Consider the following 21208-nt stretch of genomic DNA (forward strand, 5'->3'; position numbering starts at 1 on the left):
TAAGTTATAAATTACAATCTTACAGTTCTGGGCTTTTCACAGGGCAACAGACTGTAATTTTGGTGTAGAAAGGAGTTATGCATGCACTCAGGTGCGTGTTTCACAGTGAATTTAATTCACAATAGACAAACATAGGCTCATTCTGTTCAGAACAACCCAGGGTATGACATCATGTCATCTGGTAACTGTACATCAACCAGGCTCATTCTGTTCAGAACAACCCAGGGTATGACACCATGTCATCTGGTAACTGTACAACAACCATAGTCTTCATGAACGTTGACACTGTATATTACATGAGTTTTATGATTTGGAAATGTGAAGTGCACATTTGGACTGGTGTTTGGCTTGCTTTTATGTCATCGAAGCGGTATTTATTATACTCCTCAACATCTCATCTTTCAAAATACATTGAGTCCTCTTAATTTACAGCATTTCCCTCGCTCAGACAACCAATATTTTGATAAAGTTGCTCAATTAGCATGAGGGATGGGGGCAACTTCTTGTTGCGTGTGGTGCTCAAATTCAGAACGGCTGTCAGTCAAAACCCATACAGTGCTGTGAAACACAGGGCCTGCCATTTTTAACATGTTAAGGTACTGCATTCCAATTTAGACACTTACCAGTGCCCAGATGTGTCATTTTCAACCCATATATAAGGCTACTGGCCTCTCTCGCATGTCTTTTTAAACCTTATTTTACCAGGTAAGTTGACTGAGAACACATTCTCATTTACAGCAACAACCCAAGGAATAGTTACAGCAGAGAGGAATGAGCCAATTGGAAGCTGGGGATGATGGGATTTAGCCAAGAGACAAGGGTTAACACCCCTACTCTTACAATAAGTGCCATGGGATCTTTGGTGACCACAGCAAGTAAGGACACCTGTTTAATGTCCCATCTGAAAGACAGCAATGGGATCTTTTTTTAGATTAGAGGAAAGAGCGCCTCCTACTGGCCATCCAACACCACTTCTGGCAGCATCTGGTCTCCCATCCAGGAAGAACCCTACTTAGCTTCAGTGGCAAGCCAACAGTGGGATGCAAGATGGTATGCTACATGTACAGAACAAGCAAAGCTGTGGGTGTTACTAGGGCAACCACTATTGAGAATAAGGCGTATTCTCAGACATACGATACGTAAGGCTTTCAGTTGCTGAATAGAGAGGGGGTTGGATATACTGTACTGAGAAAATCACTGGGTGCTTTTTCAAAACAGCATCCTGTGCAGTTGAAGGTGTATTACTCTTTCTCACTGCAAATGAAGAGCCAGGCAGGGTACCCTTCACACCTCACAGTTGATATAGCTGCAGTGGTTTTGCAGCTGTAGGGGCAATCCCTCTTTCTGCATACACAACAATCACACATCAAATCCTCCCTTTTGCTGAGTAGAAATGTTTGGTTTATGCAATAGGGGTATCCCTCCCTTGCCCGCTCTCTCAAAACCTTCACACACACATCTAAAAAAAAACGCTGAAATTGCGTTTTTTTTGTTTCGTTTTTTTTTTTTTACAATAGGGTTACTCCTGGGATAAATGAAACAATCACTGTGTACTTGATGTTGGGGTATTTTATTTCTCTCCTTTCTCTTCTTCTTTTGTCTCTCTCTCTCTCTCTCTCTCTCTCTCTGTCAGGAAAGGTAACTGTCAAGACAGTGGAGACACATGCTCAGCTGCATGCACACACACACACAGCAGTTGCACACCTCACAGCCAGCCCAACCCTGATTGACACACTTTGGATGTTTCTGGAATATTTTAGGGGCTTTTCCTTGCCCGCATCGGAAAAGCCCTCTCCGTCTCTTTCTCCTCCGTGTGGTCATGGAAGATAGCAGGAAGCAAATGAAAAGCTGGCCTGGTCACAGATCTGTTTGTGTTATCATGTTTAGCATGACAAGTAGTTGAGATGATATCAACAGATCTGGGACCTGCAGGCCAATAAAAAAGCTGCTTCCAGTTTTACTGTTTATCTGAGGGCTTATGTCGACATTCATATTCTGATACGGACATTACTTAACACTATGGAACGATCTCAATTCCGTCTGAATTTATTTTTAAAATCCATCATCAATTCAAGTGATATAAACGGTAGACTGTCATTCATCAAGGGAAGGAGCATGTATCCGTTGTTTCAATACAAAGATGAGTGCGCAGCCCTGTAGGGGCTTTACATTACAGCACAGGGTGTTCTGTGACTGTTTTGCATTTCCCATACAATCAAAATAACTAGTGCCTCCACTGTGGTTTTATATGACATTTGTGTGTGAAACCCTTCAGGAATAAATATGTTCCATTGGAAAAGGTAATCATGTTGATGATGAATTTTCCTGGGAAAAAAACCTGCCAAAAATATAATGATAGCTAGCATAGAGAGTGAACGTCAACCCGGTGGTCCTCTATTGTTTTGCCCATTCACCCTCTGAATGGCACACATACACAATCCATGTTTCAAGTCTCTCAAGACTTTGGATTTAACAACCGACTTCAATCAGGGGTCATAGCTTTCACCTGGATTCACCTGATCAGTCTATGTCATGGAAAGAGCAGGGTTCCTTAATGTTTTGTATACTCAGTGTATATACAGTATTTAGTAGAAAATGGGTTTGGATGCAATCTATGAAAACCCTTTGAACCATAGAACTAATCCAATCATCTACGGCGGCAGGTGGCATAGCAGTTAAGGGCGTGGGGCCAGTAACTGAAAGGTTGCTGGTTTGAATCCTGAGCTGACTAGGTGAAGAATATGTTGATGTGCCCTTAAGCAAGGCACTTAACCCTTCTAAGTCACTCTTGATGTGATGGAAATATAATGTATCATCCAGGAATCACTGGCATGGCATTGAAATAGGTCATCACATTTTTTGATTGGATTTCCCATTGTGGCAATAAACAACCAATGTATTTTTACATTTGGCGACAACACAGACAAAAATATTTTTAGTCCACCTCTAAGGGAACTCAGCCAGATCCAATCATGATTGGATCACAAAGAAGTGCCTTTTGAACATCTACACCTGGTCAAAGACCTTCAATCTCATTCATTTAGGGCAAAACTCTCTCACAGGACACATTCCAATAGTAGACTGTGGATAGAGTCCAATGTTTAATGGAATTGTAATCAGATACTATTTTAAATCACATCATCAGCCAGATCCAATCATGATTGAATCCCATAGAAGTGTCTTTTGAATGTCTACACTAGAGGTCGACCGAATTAATCGGCATGACCGATTAGTTAGAGCCGATTTCATGTTTTCATAACAATCGGTAATCGGCATTTTTGGACGCCGATTATGGCCGATTACATTGCATGAGTCTCCACGAAGAGACTGCGTGGCAGGCTGACCAACTGTTACGCGAGTGCAGCAAGGAGCCAAGGTAAGTTGCTAGCTAGCATTAAACTTATCTCATAAAAAACAATCAACCTTAACATAATCACTAGTTAACTAAACACGGTTGATGATATTACTAGTTTAACTAGCTTGTCCTGCGTTGCAAATAATCAATGCGGTGCCTGTTAATTTATCATCGAATCACAGGCTACTTCGCCAAACGGGTGATGATTTAACAAGCGCATTCGTGAAAAAAAGCACTGACGGTACACCAATGTGCAAAAAAGGACTGTCGTTGCACCAACGTGTATCTAACCATAAACATCAATGCCTTTCTTAAAATCAATACACAAGTATATATTTTTAAACCTACATATTTAGTTAGAATAAATTCATGTTAGCAAGCAATATTAACTAGGGAAATTGTGTCACTTCTCTTGTGTTCTTTGCAAGCAGAGTCAGGGTATATGCAGCAGTTTGGGCCACCTGGCTCGTTGCGAACTGTGTGAAGACCATTTCTTCCTAACAAAGACCGTAATTAATTTGCCCGAATTTTACGTAATTATGGCATAACATTGAAGGTTTTGCAATGTAACAGCAATATTTAGACTTATGGATGCCACCCGTTCGATAAAATACGGAACGGTTCCATATTTCACTGAAAGAATAAACGTTTTGTTTTTGAAATGATAGTTTCCGGATTTGACCATATGAATGACCTAAGGCTCGTATTTATGTTTTTTTATTATATTATAATTAAGTCTATGATTTGATATTTGATAGAGCAGTCTGACTGAGCGGTGATAGGCAGGCTCGTAAGCATTAATTCAAACAGCAGCTCTTAGCAATGCTGGGATGCAAAGCACTGTTCATTTTTATTTTTATTTTTATTTCACCTTTATTTAACCAGGTAGGCTAGTTGAGAACAAGTTCTCATTTGCAACTGCGACCTGGCCAAGATAAAGCATAGCAGTATGAGCAGACAACACAGAGTTACACATGGAGTAAACAATTAACAAGTCAATAACACAGTAGAAAACAAAGGGGGAGTCTATATACAATGTGTGCAAAAGGCATGAGGTAGGCGAATAATTACAATTTTGCAGATTAACACTGGAGTGATAAATGATCAGATGGTCATGTACAGGTAGAGATATTGGTGTGCAAAAGAGCAGAAAAGTAAATAAATAAAAACAGTATGGGGATGAGGTAGGTGAAAATGGGTGGGCTATTTACCAATAGACTATGTACAGCTGCAGCGATCGGTTAGCTGCTCAGATAGCTGATGTTTGAAGTTGGTGAGGGAGATAAAAGTCTCCAACTTCAGCGATTTTTGCAATTCGTTCCAGTCACAGGCAGCAGAGTACTGGAACGAAAGGCGGCCAAATGAGGTGTTGGCTTTAGGGATGATCAGTGAGATACACCTGCTGGAGCGCGTGCTACGGATGGGTGTTGCCATTGTGACCAGTGAGCTGAGATAAGGCGGAGCTTTACCTAGCATGGACTTGTAGATGACTTCAAGCCTATCAACTCCCGAGATTAGGCTGGCAAAACTAAAGTGCCAATAAGAACATCCAACAGTCAAAGGTATATGAAATACAAATGGTATAGAAAGAAGTAGTCCTATAATTCCTATAATAACTACAACCTAAAACTTCTTAACTGGGAATATTGAAGACTTGTGTTAAAAGGAACCACCAGCTTTCATATGTTCTCATGTTCTGGGCAAGGAACTTAAACCTTACTTTTTTTACATGACACATATTGCACTTTTACTTTCTTCTCCAACAATCTGTTTTTGCATTATGTAAACCAAATTGAACGTTTTATTATTTATTTGAGACTAAATAGATTTGTATTTATGTATTATATTAAGTTAATAATTAAAGTGTTCATTCTATATTGTTGTAAGTGTCATTATTATTACAAATATATATATAAAAATCTGCTTTTTTTGGTCCTCCAATAATCGGTATCGGTATCGGCGTTGAATAATCATAATCGGTCGACCTCTAGTCTACACCTGGCCAAAGATCTTCAATCTTAGGGCAAAACTCTTTCATAGGACACATTCTAATAGTATACTGTAGATAGAGTCCAATGATTTATGGAATTGTAATCAGATCAAATCACATCAAATACTTTAGCTCGGCTTGATTGAGCTTTTCTGGATGATTTTTAATAATATTTCAACCAATATCTACTTGTTACAGATTCCCACAGGTATCGTCAATGTGACATGCATTCTATAATAAATTATCAATCCATCTTAATGCTGTGAGAAGAAACATTTAAACGAGGCTACATACAGTGGGGCAAAAAAGTATTTAGTCAGCCACCAATTGTGCAAGTTCTCCCACTTAAAAAAGATGAGAGAGGCCTGTAATTTTCATCATAGGTACACTTCAATTATGACAGACAAAATTAGAAAAAAAATGTAGAAAATCACATTGTAGGATTTTTTAGGAATTTATTTGCAAATCATGGTGGAAAATAAGTATTTGGTCAATAACAAAAGTTTATCTCAATACTTTGTTATATACCATTTGTTGGCAATGACAGAGGTCAAACGTATTCTGTAAGTCTTCACAAGGTTTTCACACACTGTTGCTGGTATTTTGGTGTTTTGGGCCTGTTGCTGGGCAACACGGACTTTCAACTCCCTACAAAGATTTTCTATGGGGTTGAGATCTGGAGACTGGATAGGCCACTCAAGGACCTTGAAATGCTTCTTACGAAGCCACTCCTTCATTGCCCGGGCGGTGTGTTTGGGATCATTGTCATGCTGAAAGACCCAGCCACGTTTCATCTTCAATGCCCTTGCTGATGGAAGGAGGTTTTCACTCAAAATCTCACGATACATGGCCCCATTCATTCTTTCCTTTACACGGATCAGTCATCCTGGTCCCTTTGCAGAAAAACCCAAAGCATGATGTTTCCACCCCCATGTTTCACAGTAGGTATGGTGTTCTTTGGATGCAACTCAGCATTCTTTGTCCTCCAAACACGACGAGTTGAGTTTTTACCAAAAAGGTATATTTTGGTTTCATATGACCATATGACATTCTCCCAATCTTCTTCTGGATCATCCAAATGCTCTCTAGCAAACTTCAGACGGGCCTGGACATGTACTAGCTTAAGCAGGGGGACACGTCTGGCACTGCAGGATTTGAGTCCCTGGCGGCATAGTGTTTTACTGATGGTAGGCTTTGTTACTTTGGTCCCAGCTCTCTGCAGGTCATTCACTAGGTCCCCCCGTGTGGTTCTGGGATTTTTGCTCACCGTGATCATTTTGACCCCACGGGGTGAGATCTTGTGTGGAGCCCCAGATCGAGGGAGATTATCAGTGGTCTTGTATGTCTTCCATTTCCTAATAATTGCTCCCACAGTTGATTTATTCAAACCAAGCTGCTTACCTATTGCAGATTCAGTCTTCCCAGCCTGGTGCAGGTCTACAATTTTGATTCTGGTGTCCTTTGACAGCTCTTTGGTCTTGGCCATAGTGGAGTTTGGAGTGTGACTGTTTGAGGTTGTGGACAGGTGTCTTTTATATTGATAACAAGTTCAAACAGGTGCCATTAATACGGGTAACGTGTGGAGGACAGAGGAGCCTCTTAAAGAAGAAGTTACAGGTCTGTGAGAGCCAGAAATCTTGCTTGTTTGTAGGTGACCAAATACTTATTTTCCACCATAATTTGCAAATAAATTCATAAAAAATCCTACAATGTGATTTTCTGGAAATCTTTTCCTCATTTTGTCTGTCATATTTGAAGTGTACCTATGATGAGAGAGGCCTGTAATTTTCATCTTTGTAAGTGGGAGAACATGCACAATTGGTGACTGACTAAATACTTTTTTGCCCCACTGTATATCCCATTTGGTCTGGATTCTGAAGTTATTATCCAATATAACAAATAAATGTGTTAGCATGTGTGTGCTGTCCAATCCTGCTCTGAATATGTATCGGGCACATTCAGCAGGTTCAAAAGAAAGCAGGCTCAGTATTTCCATAGACTAAAAAACTGAAAAACTCACAATCAGCAGTTAGTTGACATGCTCATACTGATCCTGTTGTCATGGCTTTGAATGATAGGTGAGTAGATGTATACATTGCATAACAAGTAGCAGTGGAAGACTGAAAGACCAGCATTTTATTAATTTTTTTCCTTTTAAGATTTAAGTATTTTAACTGTTTTAACCTTTTCACATGTGAGTTCCATATATCTCTATCTAGTTTTATGTCAGAATACACTCACTGTTCCAAAATGTGACCCGATTCAGGAAACTAGGCGTATGTCGCAAGTCACAACTTCACAGGAGAGCTGTTTGAACGTAATTTTTTTTTTTTTATCAACGTGCGTTTTTTGGCCTTCTCGAACATGTGAACTTGTATGCCATCTGTAAATACGAAAAAAAATGTTAAATTACGAACCTAGTTGGTTTAGCCACAGAAAAAGCGAGCAACCTTCCCGCCTGCCATGATTGGCTGAGAGTGAGTGGGCTGGACATGCCGAGAGATGAATTTGGATTGGTCTACCATATAGCACGCGTCTGTCTATTGGAGCTGGTCAGTATGTTTAGATGTGTAGAACGCAGCTTTTTTTTAAATGTATCATATAGTAAAACTGCATAAACCTAATGTCAAGTTAAAGTGTACTGTTAGCTAGCTAACATTAGCTGGCTGGCTCGCTAACTAACGTTTTGTGTATGCTCTCCACTTTCTGGAAGACCGAGTTTTGAAATCAGTGAAATTCGGGTATGATAGCAAAGGAGATGGGAAAAACACCAGTGTGGATTACATCGTCAAAATAAGGCAACCATGTATGGCATCAGACAGGAGACGCATCCAACTGTGATGTATACTGGTAAAATGTTTAGATATTACACGTTTCTAATTTTGACAGAAAGTGGTTTAATTTCAAGTGTACTGTTAGCTAGCTAACGTTAGCTGGCTGGATTGCTAGCTAACGTTACGTGTATGATCTTATTGTTTGTATCTCAGACACATTTGCTTGACTAGTTATAGCCATAGAACCTGGTTGGTTAGCTACCTGCAGATTCATGCAGGGTAGTAACGTCATACATTGTGATTATGGTCCATTGTTTAGCTAGCTAGCTAGCTACATGTCTTAACAAAAGACTCCACTCTAATTTTGACAAACTATTTTCATTTCAAGTTAAAGTGTACTGTTAGCAGGCTAGCTAACATTAGCTGACTGGCTCGCTAACTAACGTTACGTCATGCATTGGGATTCATTGTTTACCTAGCTAGCTCTCTAGTTACATTTCTTAACAAAAGACTCTTGTCTTATTGTGCCAGAGCACATAATACCTGATACATATTTGAACGCTCAACACCCGTTGAATATGTCCGGTGTCAGTAAACGTCGTCGGCAACAAAGCGTAATTCAATTGCTGCCAGCAGCACAGTTAGTTACGAGCAATCTGGATAACATGAAAAAAGCCTAACCAGCTCTGCTAGGGTGAGAAATGGTCAGAGTGGGGTGTTCTCTCATTATGTGTATGGAAGTAGCTAGCTAATGTTAGTCAGTTAGCTTGGGTGCTTGACTGTAGTTGTGAGGTCACAGCTTTCGGAACAACCCTACTTATTGGCTAGAGTGGTTGGTTGCCATGGCGCCGACAGAGATGGCCGCCTCGCTTCGTGTTCCTAGGAAACTATGCAGTTTTTAGTTTTTTTACGTGTTATTTCTTACATTAGTACCCCAGGTCATCTTAGGTTTCATTACATACAGTCGAGAAGAACTACTGAATATAAGATCAGCGTCAACTCCCCATCAGTACAACCAAGAATATGATTTTCGCGAAGCGGATCCTGTGTTCTGCCTTTCAACCAGGACAACGGAATGGATCCCAGCCGGCGACCCAAAAAAACGACTCCGTAAAAGAGGGAAACGAGGCGGTCTTCTGGTCAGACTCCAGAGACGGGCACATCGTGCACCGCTCCCGAGCATTCTTCTCGCCAATGTCCAGTCTCTTGACAACAAGGTTGATGAAATCCGAGCAAGGGTAGCATTCCAGAGTGACATCAGAGACTGTAACGTTCTTTGCTTCACAGAAACATGGCTCACTGGAGAGACGCTATCGTAATCTGAAAACAAGACTCCCTAAATTGTATCAACATATCGATTGCGCAACCAGGGCTGGAAAAACCTTGGATCATTGTTATTCTAACTTCCGCGACGCATATAAGGCCCTGCCCCGCCCTCCTTTCGGAAAAGCTGACCACGACTCCATTTTGCTGATCCCTGCCTACAGACAGAAACTAAAACAAGAAGCTCCCACGCTGAGGTCTGTCCAACGCTGGTCCGACCAAGCTGATTCCACACTCCAAGACTGCTTCCATCACGTGGACTGGGATATGTTTCGTATTGCGTCAGATAACAACATTGACGAATACGCTGATTCGGTGTGCGAGTTCATTAGAACGTGCGTTGAAGATGTCGTTCCCATAGCAACGATTAAAACATTCCCTAACCAGAAACCGTGGATTGATGGCAGCATTCGCGTGAAACTGAAAGCGCGAACCACTGCTTTTAATCAGGGCAAGGTGACTGGTAACATGACCGAATACAAACAGTGCAGCTATTCCCTCCGCAAGGCTATCAAACAAGCTAAGCGTCAGTATAGAGACAAAGTAGAATCTCAATTCAACGGCTCAGACATGTGGCAGGGTCTACAGTCAATCACGGACTACAAGAAGAAAACCAGCCCAGTCACGGACCAGGATGTCTTGCTCCCAGGCAAACTAAATAACTTTTTTGCCCGCTTCAGCTCAGTTACCTTAGCTTTCTTGGGAACAGGAACAGCGGTGGCCCTCTTGAAGCATGTGGGAACAACAGACTGGGATAACGATTGATTGAATATGTCCGTAAACACACCAGCCAGCTGGTCTGCGCATGCTCTGAGGACGTGGCTTGGGATGCCGTCTGGGCCTGCAGCCTTGCGAGGGTTAACACGTTTAAATGTTTCACTCACGTCGGCTGCAGTGAAGGAGAGTCTGCAGGTTTTGGTAGCGGGCCGTGTCAGTGGCACTGTATTGTCCTCAAAGCAAGCAAAGAAGTTGTTTAGTCTGTCTGGGAGCAAGACATCCTGGTCCGCGACGGGACTGGTTTTCTTTTTGTAATCCGTGATTGACTGTAGACCCTGCTGTAGACCCTTCTGTGCATGTCTGAATATTGCATCCCAAAATAAACTGGTCACATACAGGACATAACGTTGTAAGGACTGTGTTTGTGCAAAATGTTTGCGTGGAAAAACAGTGTGGCTACCTCAAATGCTGACTATTGTGTCAATCAAAACTGGACGTTCTAAATAAGCGTTATAATGACACCGGTTTTAGCGTACGCTAAAGGGACCACTGTAGAATGATCACACCTGTTTGTTGTTACGTGTGAAAAGGTTACGTTTTTAAACTGTTTTAGGTGGCCTAAGTTGATGGAGATTCACCAGGTAAGTTGATGCAGACTTGTTGGAGATAGAAGTGAAATATCTGCAATGCTCTGCCCATTTCACCTCACTGATAGTGTATACACCCATGTTGCCCACATCTGGTCCAGGGGGAACCATGACATTCAGTATGTACATGTGGAAGAGGGACTTACTACTACTAAGATACTGAGAAATGCATTAAGAGGAAATAAATGCATTGTCTTTCAGATGCAGACATGGAAGCTGTTGTTCAGTTGTTTTTTTGCCAAACAAAATTTAGTAGAATCCTAAGAATCATCAGAAATTCAGATTAAGGACATTGTTTGTGAAAACATTGCCATAAAAATATTATAAAAGGGTGAATATTCAAACGCTTTTACAAAAAAGGATTACAGCTATACAATCAGTATGTGTGTTGTGGCCAATGCATGAATCCAGGACACATTCGTGTTCACTAGAGCTTGCAACGAAACGTCCAGACAGTCCCTCTCTGTTTTAGTCCAATTTCTTCCATTTGGTGTCTAATGAACACCACCCAGCACTATGCTCCATCCAACAGTGTCAACTGCGCCACAGTAAAGAAAAACCTGGTCTCCTCAATGGAAAACCCACACAGTCTCAGAAAAACTAATCATCTAGGAAAAAGCTCTCCCCTGGAAGCCCTATTTCCAGTGTATCCTCAGCTGTGGAAGCCCTGAAAAAAAGACAACTGCATTGTCCGCTCGCGTTATAGTGCCGCGTATGATTGGTGGAGCATTCAGCTTTATTTTGCTAGAAATGTCCTTCCAGAGAGGCCGGTATTGAATTAAGCACACCAAACAAGTCATTACTCTTCCTTTAGTCTGTTTGTGTGTTTGTTTCTGTACATGTCTGCGTGCCTGCGTCTGTGTGCATGTGTGTGCATATGCATGTGTGTGTGAGAGAGAGAGCATAAGAGTGGGCAGCATTTCCTAGCAGCCCCCTGTGAGCTCTGAAAGCTGTGGTGGTGGTTGAAATCACTCGCTAAAAATTGTCCCCAACAACTCTCATGCGAGTGGGAAATTAATGAGATATCTTCCCACTGGGCCAGTAATCACAAATAACGGAACGGCTATGATGAAGATGGGCGACACCCAAGGTTGCATCCCAAATAGCACCCTATTCCCTTTCTAGTGCAAAAAAATTGACAGGGCCCATAAGTAGTGCACAACATAGGGAACAGGGTGCCATTTGGGATGTGGCCCAAGTGTTTGCCATGTGGTCTGACTACAACTCTTATCACTCAGCAACTAGAACAAATCATACATTTCTGAGTAGCTTTCTCCACCACTACATTTTATTGTTATAATGCATTGTCTTATGGCAGAGGACCTGTTTTAGAAAGGCCAAATACAATGCATCACTTGCCAATACCTATCAGGGCAATGTCACTGTCACACGTGCACACATGAACACACACCCACACAAGCAAATACATACACACACATGCACACACACAAACAGACAGAGGCGCCCTGAGTTGGCAGGTGTGTTGTTGTCAAGGCGTTGTAGGAGTAATTTGTCACACCGGATAAGCCTGGCATCAGTGTCTTTGACTCTGGAATTTATTAGCGACAGATTGCCCCCGTAGACACCAGTGGCAGGTACCAAGATACACAGCTACGCCACATACCCAAGCCCACAGCGCCTATTATGGTTTTATTAGGCCCCGGCTTCTCTGTTGGTATGATCTAGCATCAAGTCCTGCAACTGCTGGGATCTCTGTCTACAAGCCAGAATAACTGGGTTATTGGACAGTGCAGGGGGCATCCAGACAGACAGGGACTAGGAATGGAAATATGCTGTCTAGCTGGTTTAATACAGCACTGTTAAGCCTGTGTATTGTATGAGTTTTTGATTTTTTGATCGGAGGATATAAATGAAAGGCAGTGGCCCACAGGTTCAATACAGTTATGTGAGGAAAGATTAGGTTTGAAAGGCGTAGCCTCTTATCGGGGAACTATTAACCTTTTAGGTCTCACAGCAATTAATTGTATTTGTTGTTCATTCTGGGTGTGTGTAAGGCTTTGTTATATGCACAATGCAGTTCATCAGTTCAGCAGTGTGCATGTAGGAGCGCCAATTCAAGCAAGACTTGGTGATATCTCCGTTTTAAAGCAGGGATCATCAACTAGATTCAGCCACAGGACAATTTTTTTCTTGAGCGGATGGTATGAGGGGGCGGAACATACTGACAAATCATTTGTAAATTGCAAATTGACCACAAGAAGCCCAAAGAGATAGAATATTTCAAACGTTGCTTACATTTATATACGATCACGTCTCTCTATTATGCTTGGGAACACTTCGGCACAGATTTTGAAAATAAAAATGTCCTGGTGTTTTTACAGTCTTTTATGTCCAACAATGTTTTAGTTTTTTTTTTTCAGCTCAGAAATTTGGCCCGCGGGCCACCAGTTGGGGAACCCTGTTCTAAAGCATCACACACCGCTCGTCTATTGCCTGTCATCTACCTGAGATTGAATGTAGGCTAAATCAGGGGTAGAGGAGTTTTTTCTCCCCTTCTCTCCTTCCTGCCTGTGAGGGACCAACAAAGAGACCGCTATAGTCAACCATAAGAACCATGGGATTGGCCGCCACAAGCTACAGCAGGGTTTAACTTCAGCCGCAGGACGGGCCTGGAACATAATTACAAATCATTTGTAGACTGCAAATTGACCGCAAGAAGCCTAAACAGATACAATATTTCACTAAAACATAATCATTTCAAACCTAGCTTAGATTTGTATACAATCACATATTATTACATACTATTATGCTTGGGAACACATGTACACATTTAAAATCACTTATGGTGGATTTCCTGGTGTTTTTACAGTCTTTTATACCCAACAATTAAGAATTTAAGTATATATCTTTTTAGCTCAGAAAACTTGGGGGGGGGGGGGGGGCAAATGACATCACCTGCAGGCCAAGTCCCACACAGGAAGCCAGTTGGGGAACCCTGGGCTATAGCCTACCACGTGTGTTTTCTCCCTTCATTCAGCATTTATGGATGATGGGATAGTCAGTGCAAATATGATACTGCAATGGTTTATCTCTGAGTTTAGTGATTTAATGATATTAAATTAATGTTAATGCGCACATTGGTTTGCCTACTTCCCAATGAGGGGTTACCCAAATTAATGATGTGTATAAAAAGGTTGACTTTACAGCACAATGCGTTACCCACATAAGTCACAAAAGACACCTCACAAACACGGGGACACACAACTTCTCACACCTTGTCTCCGTAGTCTCCTCTTCTTCAGGCCGAAGATACGCACTTTGGAGAAGATGTCGACCAGGTTGCCATTGCAGAGCCCCTTGTTCTTACTGGGGCTCTTCCTCCGCCTGTTTGGGGGTGGTCGGTCTACATGCTGCTCCCGTGCCTCCCTCTTCTTCCGGATCAGACCGCTGGCAATAGCGGCTGCCATGGCTCAATGTCTCACTGCTGCTCAGGTCCGGTCCGCACTCCGTCCGCACACGGAGCACAGACCACATAAACAACCGCCTCTAGTCGCTCGCAGCACGGTCACAGTCCCATATTGGCGGCTAGACGGTCCGTGGTGTAGAATCAGGTATATTTAAATAGTAGTCTACTTTTTGATAACTGCCTTTAGTGTACAGACACTACATTTTAGTGCTTATGAAACATTGCGTTATCATTAATTGTACGGTTCGTGAGAATCATGAAACTGTTGTCATAAAATTATTTCATTCCATATTTTCATCAGGAGTCTAGCTGGTGAAATTGCTTGGCAAAAACTCACCCCCAACGAGATTGCTCAACAGTCATATCTGCGTATTGATTTTCGATTTATTGGGTGACATTTTCACTTCCATCCCCTGCTAAATGTCCAGTGTGTGTTGTAGCCTCCCCTTCCCACACTCCTGTCTCTTCTTCTCCTTTTGTCTTCCTTCCCTCCTCTCGTCCTGGAGACCGGTGCAGGATTCAGAACTCAGCACGCTGGACAGCGGTGGCCACGCTGTGTTGAGTGTGTGTGCGCGCGTGTGTTCCGCCAGCCGTCCAAACAAACAAACAAAAGCGCTTTTCTGGGTGATTATCACCGTCGGACGATGGGCACTCACTCGCCAGGGTACAGCTTAGGTACACGACGTTTACGCAGAAATATTAGCCAAGCTGACCATTCAATACGCAACACTGCTCCTGAAATGGCCATTCATCTTGGAGAGTCAAATATTAACCAATACATGTCAGTACGATAAATACGACATCAAAGTAATACGTAAATATCAAACGTGGCTATATCTAGGCCTATTGAATAGCAATATAGGCTATACATATCCGACCGCATGGCTGCATGATGCGTTTTCACGTCTTCTCTTTGTATAGTCCACTTCCCTTCACATCTGAGCTGTCATTGTAGATTGGTATTGTGGTCCAAGAGAAACACACACACAACATGGACGATTGTACACCGATTGGAGAGAAAAGAAAATGTAGGCTAACCTAAGCTTAACCGGGTCCTGTGCGGATGACGTCTGGGCGGTGTGACAACTGCATACAAATAGATAAACTTACGCTGCCGGATGCGGAGGAGACAATACGGCTGTGGGGAATTTCATATTAAACCCACCGTTCGTTGGAGAGACAGCAATCAGGTGCGTAATCGAAAAGACAGGATAGGATACCCAGCATGGAAACACATAGGCTATCTATAGGCACCATTGCACACGCACACCTCTCCCGCGCAAAAGCGCATTTGGCATCAATCCCGCGCTGTAAGAAAAACGACGAAGGGTGACTCTTGTTTCCGTCTATAGATCAACCCATCTTCCACATCAACAAGTCTTAGCCACCCACCCTCTCCTTTGCACTCGCCTCGGAGAGGAAAGAGGAGAATACCCTCCCTCCCTCTCGTTCGACCTCAAGTCCCTCACTCCAGGCGTTGCTATGAGCCGGTAGTGAGATTTGACACATAAAGGCGGCTTCAACTGTGCAATAACTGACGCCCGGCTCCGAACAGGCTCGCAACTAAATTGCAATGGGCATTGAATAGGCTCGTTACAAATATGTCTGAAAACACATGTATTTGTATATGTTTTAATGTGTATGGGACCGTCCACAATTGCATGTATCAATGTAGGCATTTATTGCCCGGTAGTCTACGTATGACCCTGTGGTCAAGTAGCCTATTGGAAAAGAGTAAACAGTGCATCAAAATGTAGGCTTTTGAACTCCTCGCTAATCAAATTAAATAAAAGTGTGTGCTTCAAGTGCTTAAGCAGAAGGAATAGTGTAACTGAAAAAACATAGGGCGGCAGGTAGCCTAGCGGTTAAGTGCGTTGGGCCATTAACCGAAAGGTTCAAATCCCCGAGCTGACCAGTTGAAAAATCTTCGAAGTGTCCTTGAGCATGGCACTTAACCCTACAAATCGGTCATGTAAGTCGCTCTGGATAAGAGCATCCGCTAAATGACTAAAATGTCAATAAAACCTGCAACTCGAGCGGGCTAACATGCATGACTATCGCCATTTAATCTCACAATAATATCACTCTTATCTCTCAATCACTTTCGGGCTCATTAATTTCAGCGCCTCGTTCCTTTGCCACACACTCTCACACTCTCTCACACACACACACACACACACACACACACACACACACACACACATTGGTTGAATCAACGTTGTTTCCACGTCACGTCAATGAAATTACGTTGAACCAACGTGGAATAGTCTTCTATGCCCAGTTTGAGGGCGCACAGTGCTAATTCCTGGATAAATCGTAGAGCAAACCATAGGCTACACAAAAAACATTGACATATTCAGCAGAGACACTTCAGAAACTTCAACATATGCTGGATTGGTGGTTCCAATACTACAAAACACCACCATAAATCATTAGATATTTCTCTGTTAGATGGATATCATTTCCAGAGACAACATTCACAGATATAAATTAAAAAGCAAGAGAGCCATCTGCCGTTTGTCGCCGCAATTAATTAAACAAGTGGGAACATTTGGGGACAGTGGCATCACCGGGCTCTAGGCTACACTCTCTTTCCCCACACAATGGAGCATCCACTTGTTGATGTCAAGGCATACCGGGCTGAGATGCATTGCCAAATGGCCGGGCCAGGGCTGGATTCGCAAGCATTCCCTTTTTCACGTTGCACCTGGAAACTAGGGAGCCGGTCAGAGAAATTAATCAGCAATATGAATGTTTTTTTATCACTGCGTCATTTTAGGGCCTACTAATGAATGTTTTAGCCAGGGGTAGATATTCTGGATGATTAAAGAGGGAGGGGGCATGCCGCATTCAATCCCTATTTATATTCAGAGGGAAAACTATCTAACCTTATTAAATCAAATGTACAGCGGGGTTCGAAATTATTGACACAAAGATCCACAATGAGTGCATAAAATACATAATTCAAATACTGGGCTATGTTGTATTCTCCCAAAAATTGGGAAATTATATTATTTTATACTAATACAATTGCTCAAATAAATGTTTTTTTTCTCTCAAAAAAGTAGGTGTCAAAATTATTGACACCCTAAAGATCCTTATAAATAAAGTAGGCCTATTCAAAAGTTTAATATTTGGTCCCATATTCCTTGCACGCAATGACTTATTCCACATTTTGTTGCAGTACAGCCTGAATTCAAAATGGATTAAATCTATTTTTTGTCTCTCACCCATCTACACACAATAATACCCCAAATTGATTGAAAATTAAATACAGAAATATCTCATTTACATAGGTATTCACACCCACATAGCCGCTGGATGTATGGGTGCTTAGGGTGCTGCAGCACCCCCTGAAAAATCCAAATTTAAAAAACAATGTTAATAAAAACAACTGGAAAAAAAAGTAGTGCACTGGGCATTTACTAGTCCTTTATTGGTGGACCGATATAACCCTCTGTAGCGTGGCCATGTTTTTATGTTTTAATTTATTTAATTCAAAACTGTAACTAGGCCACTCAGGAACATTCAGTGTCATCTTGGTAAGCAACTCCAGTGTATATTTGGCCATGTGTCTAGGTTATTTTCCTGCTGAAACGTTAATTCATTTCCAAGTGTCTGGTGGAAAGTAGACTTACGCAGCTTTTCCTCAAGGATTTTGCCTGGGGTTAGCTCCATGCCGTTTCTTTTCGTCCAATTACAAACATACCCATAACATGATGCAGCCACCCCTATGCTTGAAAATATGGAGTGGTACTCAGTAATGTGTTGTTTTTGGATTTGCCCCAAACATAGCACTTTGTATTCAGGACAACATTTTATTGCTTTGCCACATTTTGTGCAGAATTACTTTGTTGCTTTGGAATATTTTTTTTTCCTAAAACATGCATGAATAATATTCTGCACAGGCTTCCTTCTTTTCACTCTGTCAATTAGGTTAGTATTGTGGCGTAACTACAATGTTGGTGATTCATCCTCAGATTTCTCCTATCACAGCCATTAAACTTTGTAACTGTTTTAAAGTCGCCGTTGGCCTCATGGTGAAATCCCTGACCATTTTCCTTCCTCTCCGGCAACTGAGTTAGGAAGGACACCTGTATCTTTGTAGTGACTAGGCATATTGATACACCATCCATAGTGTAATTAGTAACTTCACCATGCTCAAATGGATATTCAATGTTTGCTTTTTTCATTTTTACCCATCTACCAATACGCGCCCTTCTTTGCGAGGCATTCGAAAACTCTCTGGTCTTTGTGGTTGAATCTGTGTTTGAAATTCACTGCTTGACTGAGGGACCTTACAGATCATTTTATGAATGAGGTACAGAGATGAGGTAGTCATTCAAAAATCATAAGTCCATTCAACTTATTATGCTTGCAATACAATAGTTGAATACTTATAAGACATTCCAGCTTTTCATTGTTAGTTCATTTGTAAACATTTCTAAAAACATAATTCCACTTTCACATCATGGGGTATTGTGTGTCGGCCAGTGACATGAAGTCTCAATTTAATCCATTTTCAATTCATGCTCTAACACAAAACCAAACAAGTCAAGGGGTGAACAGACTTTCTGAAGGCACTGTACATCAAGCTTATGACTCTACAAACTTGTTTGATGCATTTACATTTTGTTTTGGTTGTGTTTCAGATTATTTTGTGCCCAATAGAAATTAATGGTATATTATGTATGAATGGGAAACAGATTGTTTGTGACTCCAAAGTTGATTCCAAAATGAAACAATATATTATTTACCATTCAATTTTATTGGGCACAAAAGTATCTGAAACACAACCGAAACGAACAGCAAATGCATCCGACCAGTTTGTAGTCACAAGCTTGATGTTGTCCTTGCGTGCTAGGAATATGGGACTAAACGTTTGACTACTTTATTTATAATAATATTTCCTGGTGTCAATAGTTTGGACCCCTACCTTTTTGAGGAAAACAATACCCCTGTGACCGGTCTATATGTGTGGTGTGCCTGTCTTCGCACGTAAATGCTCCTTGGATAGATTGTGCTCAGATGCTGCCGCAGAGACATGCACAGTTGGAGACAATGCAGTTTATGTTGCAGCCAGCAGCGGACACTGTCAGCCCAACAATGACTCTACACGTAGGTACAGACACAGTACACCACTGGCACAGTGCAGTAGCAGTGAGATATGGACAGAGACTGTATGACATGATAGTCTGGCTATAATGTATTACCCCTCACTGTAAATCAATGCAATTTGATCAAATGTTTACTAGAACATGACAGGACTATGTTTTCCATATGTGGAGACAGTCTTTCAAAAATGTTCTTGCACAACGAATTAATTGCTATTTCTGTATGAGGCTGCATGTACATTCTTGTCTTTACCCAATGCCATCATTACATGGCAACATGAACAGATAAATGATCCAATTGCAAATCATATTTGCCGTTATTTCCCACAGTCAATACATGGACATAATATCAAATCAGCCTCATCCCCGAAGCCAGGAGAATTACATGACCAAACAATATTTATCCAGCTGCTTGCTGAGAGGAACACATTACTTATGAGAGATTGCAGTAGTATGTTCAATGAGCTACAAAACATACCCATAAAAACTATTGCTACAGCAATAGACATATCAAAATGAGCATGATGCTGCAGTATGCTGTGTCCTCATCTGCAACCTGTACAGCATGCAGCCAATGCTTTACTGCTCAGTCTCTAGCAGGGCTGAAGCGTATAGGGAGTATATGGGGGAGGCAGACTGGATTAGACTACTGCTTTACCAGAAATATGCCACTGGGGGAGTAGTGCTGAGAGATCAGTGCTTTTTGAGGTTGATTTGATGGTAAAAAAAAAATATTCATGGCTTTCGATGTCGGTTTCTATTCTTTGGGTTGAATGTTGTATCAGAATAAAACAATGAATAAAAGTCCCATGATGGTAGTGTCTGCCCATTTCTGCTTATCACTTATTAACCATCATTTATTCACATTATTTTAATGAAATATTTCAGTTGTTGTGTATGTTACATTTGTTTTATTTGATGACTTCTATTTCATTCCAAGTCATCGTCTCATCTCTATAGAGCTGCTGCCTATGCTGTCTGACAAAATCACTATTTTGTAGTTCTTCAAAATGAATAAGGCATACTTCGATGACTGCTGAATACCAACTATCAATCACTTCGAACATGTATTTTCAGATAGAGATACCTCGCGAAGCAACAGCTGCACTCTATACTGAGCATACAAAACATTAGGAACACCTGCTCTTTCCATTACATAAATTGACCAGGTGAATCCAGGTGTAAACTATGATCCCTTATTGATGTCACTTGTTAAATCTACTTCAATCAGTGTAGATGAAGGGGAGGAGACAGGTCAAAGAAGGATTTTTAAGCCTTGAGACAATTTAGACAACGATTGTGTATGTGTGCCATTCAGAGGGTGAATGGGCAAGACAAAAGTTAAGTGCCTTTGAACGAGGTATGATAGTAGGTGCCGGTTTGCTTCCAGAACTGCAACGCTGCTGTGTTTTTCACGCTCAACAGTTTCCCGTGTGTATCAAGAATGGTCCACCACCCATAGGACATCCAGCCAACATGGCACAACTGTGAGAAGTATTAGAGTCAACATGGGCCAGCATCCCTGTGGAATGCTTTCGATACCTTATAGAGTCCATGCCCTGATGAATTGAGTCTACTCAGTGTATATCCCCTCACGAGCACACATTCTTCTGACTCTTCCATAGCAGGCATAAAATAAACAGAGACCAGACAAGTAGCTGCGCAATGCATTATGGTCATTGTAGTTAGTTACCCCATGTTATGCTCTAAACTATGTAGAACATTGGCCTGTTGAAAACTGCAACTCTCTACTACATCACACAGTTCAGGTTGGATCTGATTTATCTCTAGAGAAACTACAACTCTCTACTACATCACACAGTTCAGTCTGGGTCTGATTTATCTCTAGAGAAACTACAAC

General features: G+C 41.6%; 1 protein-coding gene across 2 annotated transcripts in view; it reads right to left on the reverse strand.

Annotated features, from left to right (window-relative positions):
* Positions 1-21208, reverse strand: part of fgf14 (fibroblast growth factor 14) — a 321509-nt gene that overhangs the window by 84076 nt on the left and 216225 nt on the right. The window contains exon 1 of one of the 2 annotated variants that reach the window (XM_021578638.3): positions 14042-15728. The exons of the other annotated variant lie outside the window; for it this stretch is intronic. Coding sequence (XP_021434313.2) covers positions 14042-14234 — 193 coding nt within the window. The 5' untranslated portion in view covers positions 14235-15728. Of the gene's footprint in view, positions 1-14041; positions 15729-21208 lie in introns of those variants that run through there. 2 annotated transcript variants of the gene reach the window in all.

The sequence above is a fragment of the Oncorhynchus mykiss genome, chromosome 22, assembly GCF_057628025.1.
Source record: "Oncorhynchus mykiss isolate SJ-2025 chromosome 22, ASM5762802v1, whole genome shotgun sequence".
Lineage (NCBI taxonomy): Eukaryota > Metazoa > Chordata > Actinopteri > Salmoniformes > Salmonidae > Oncorhynchus > Oncorhynchus mykiss.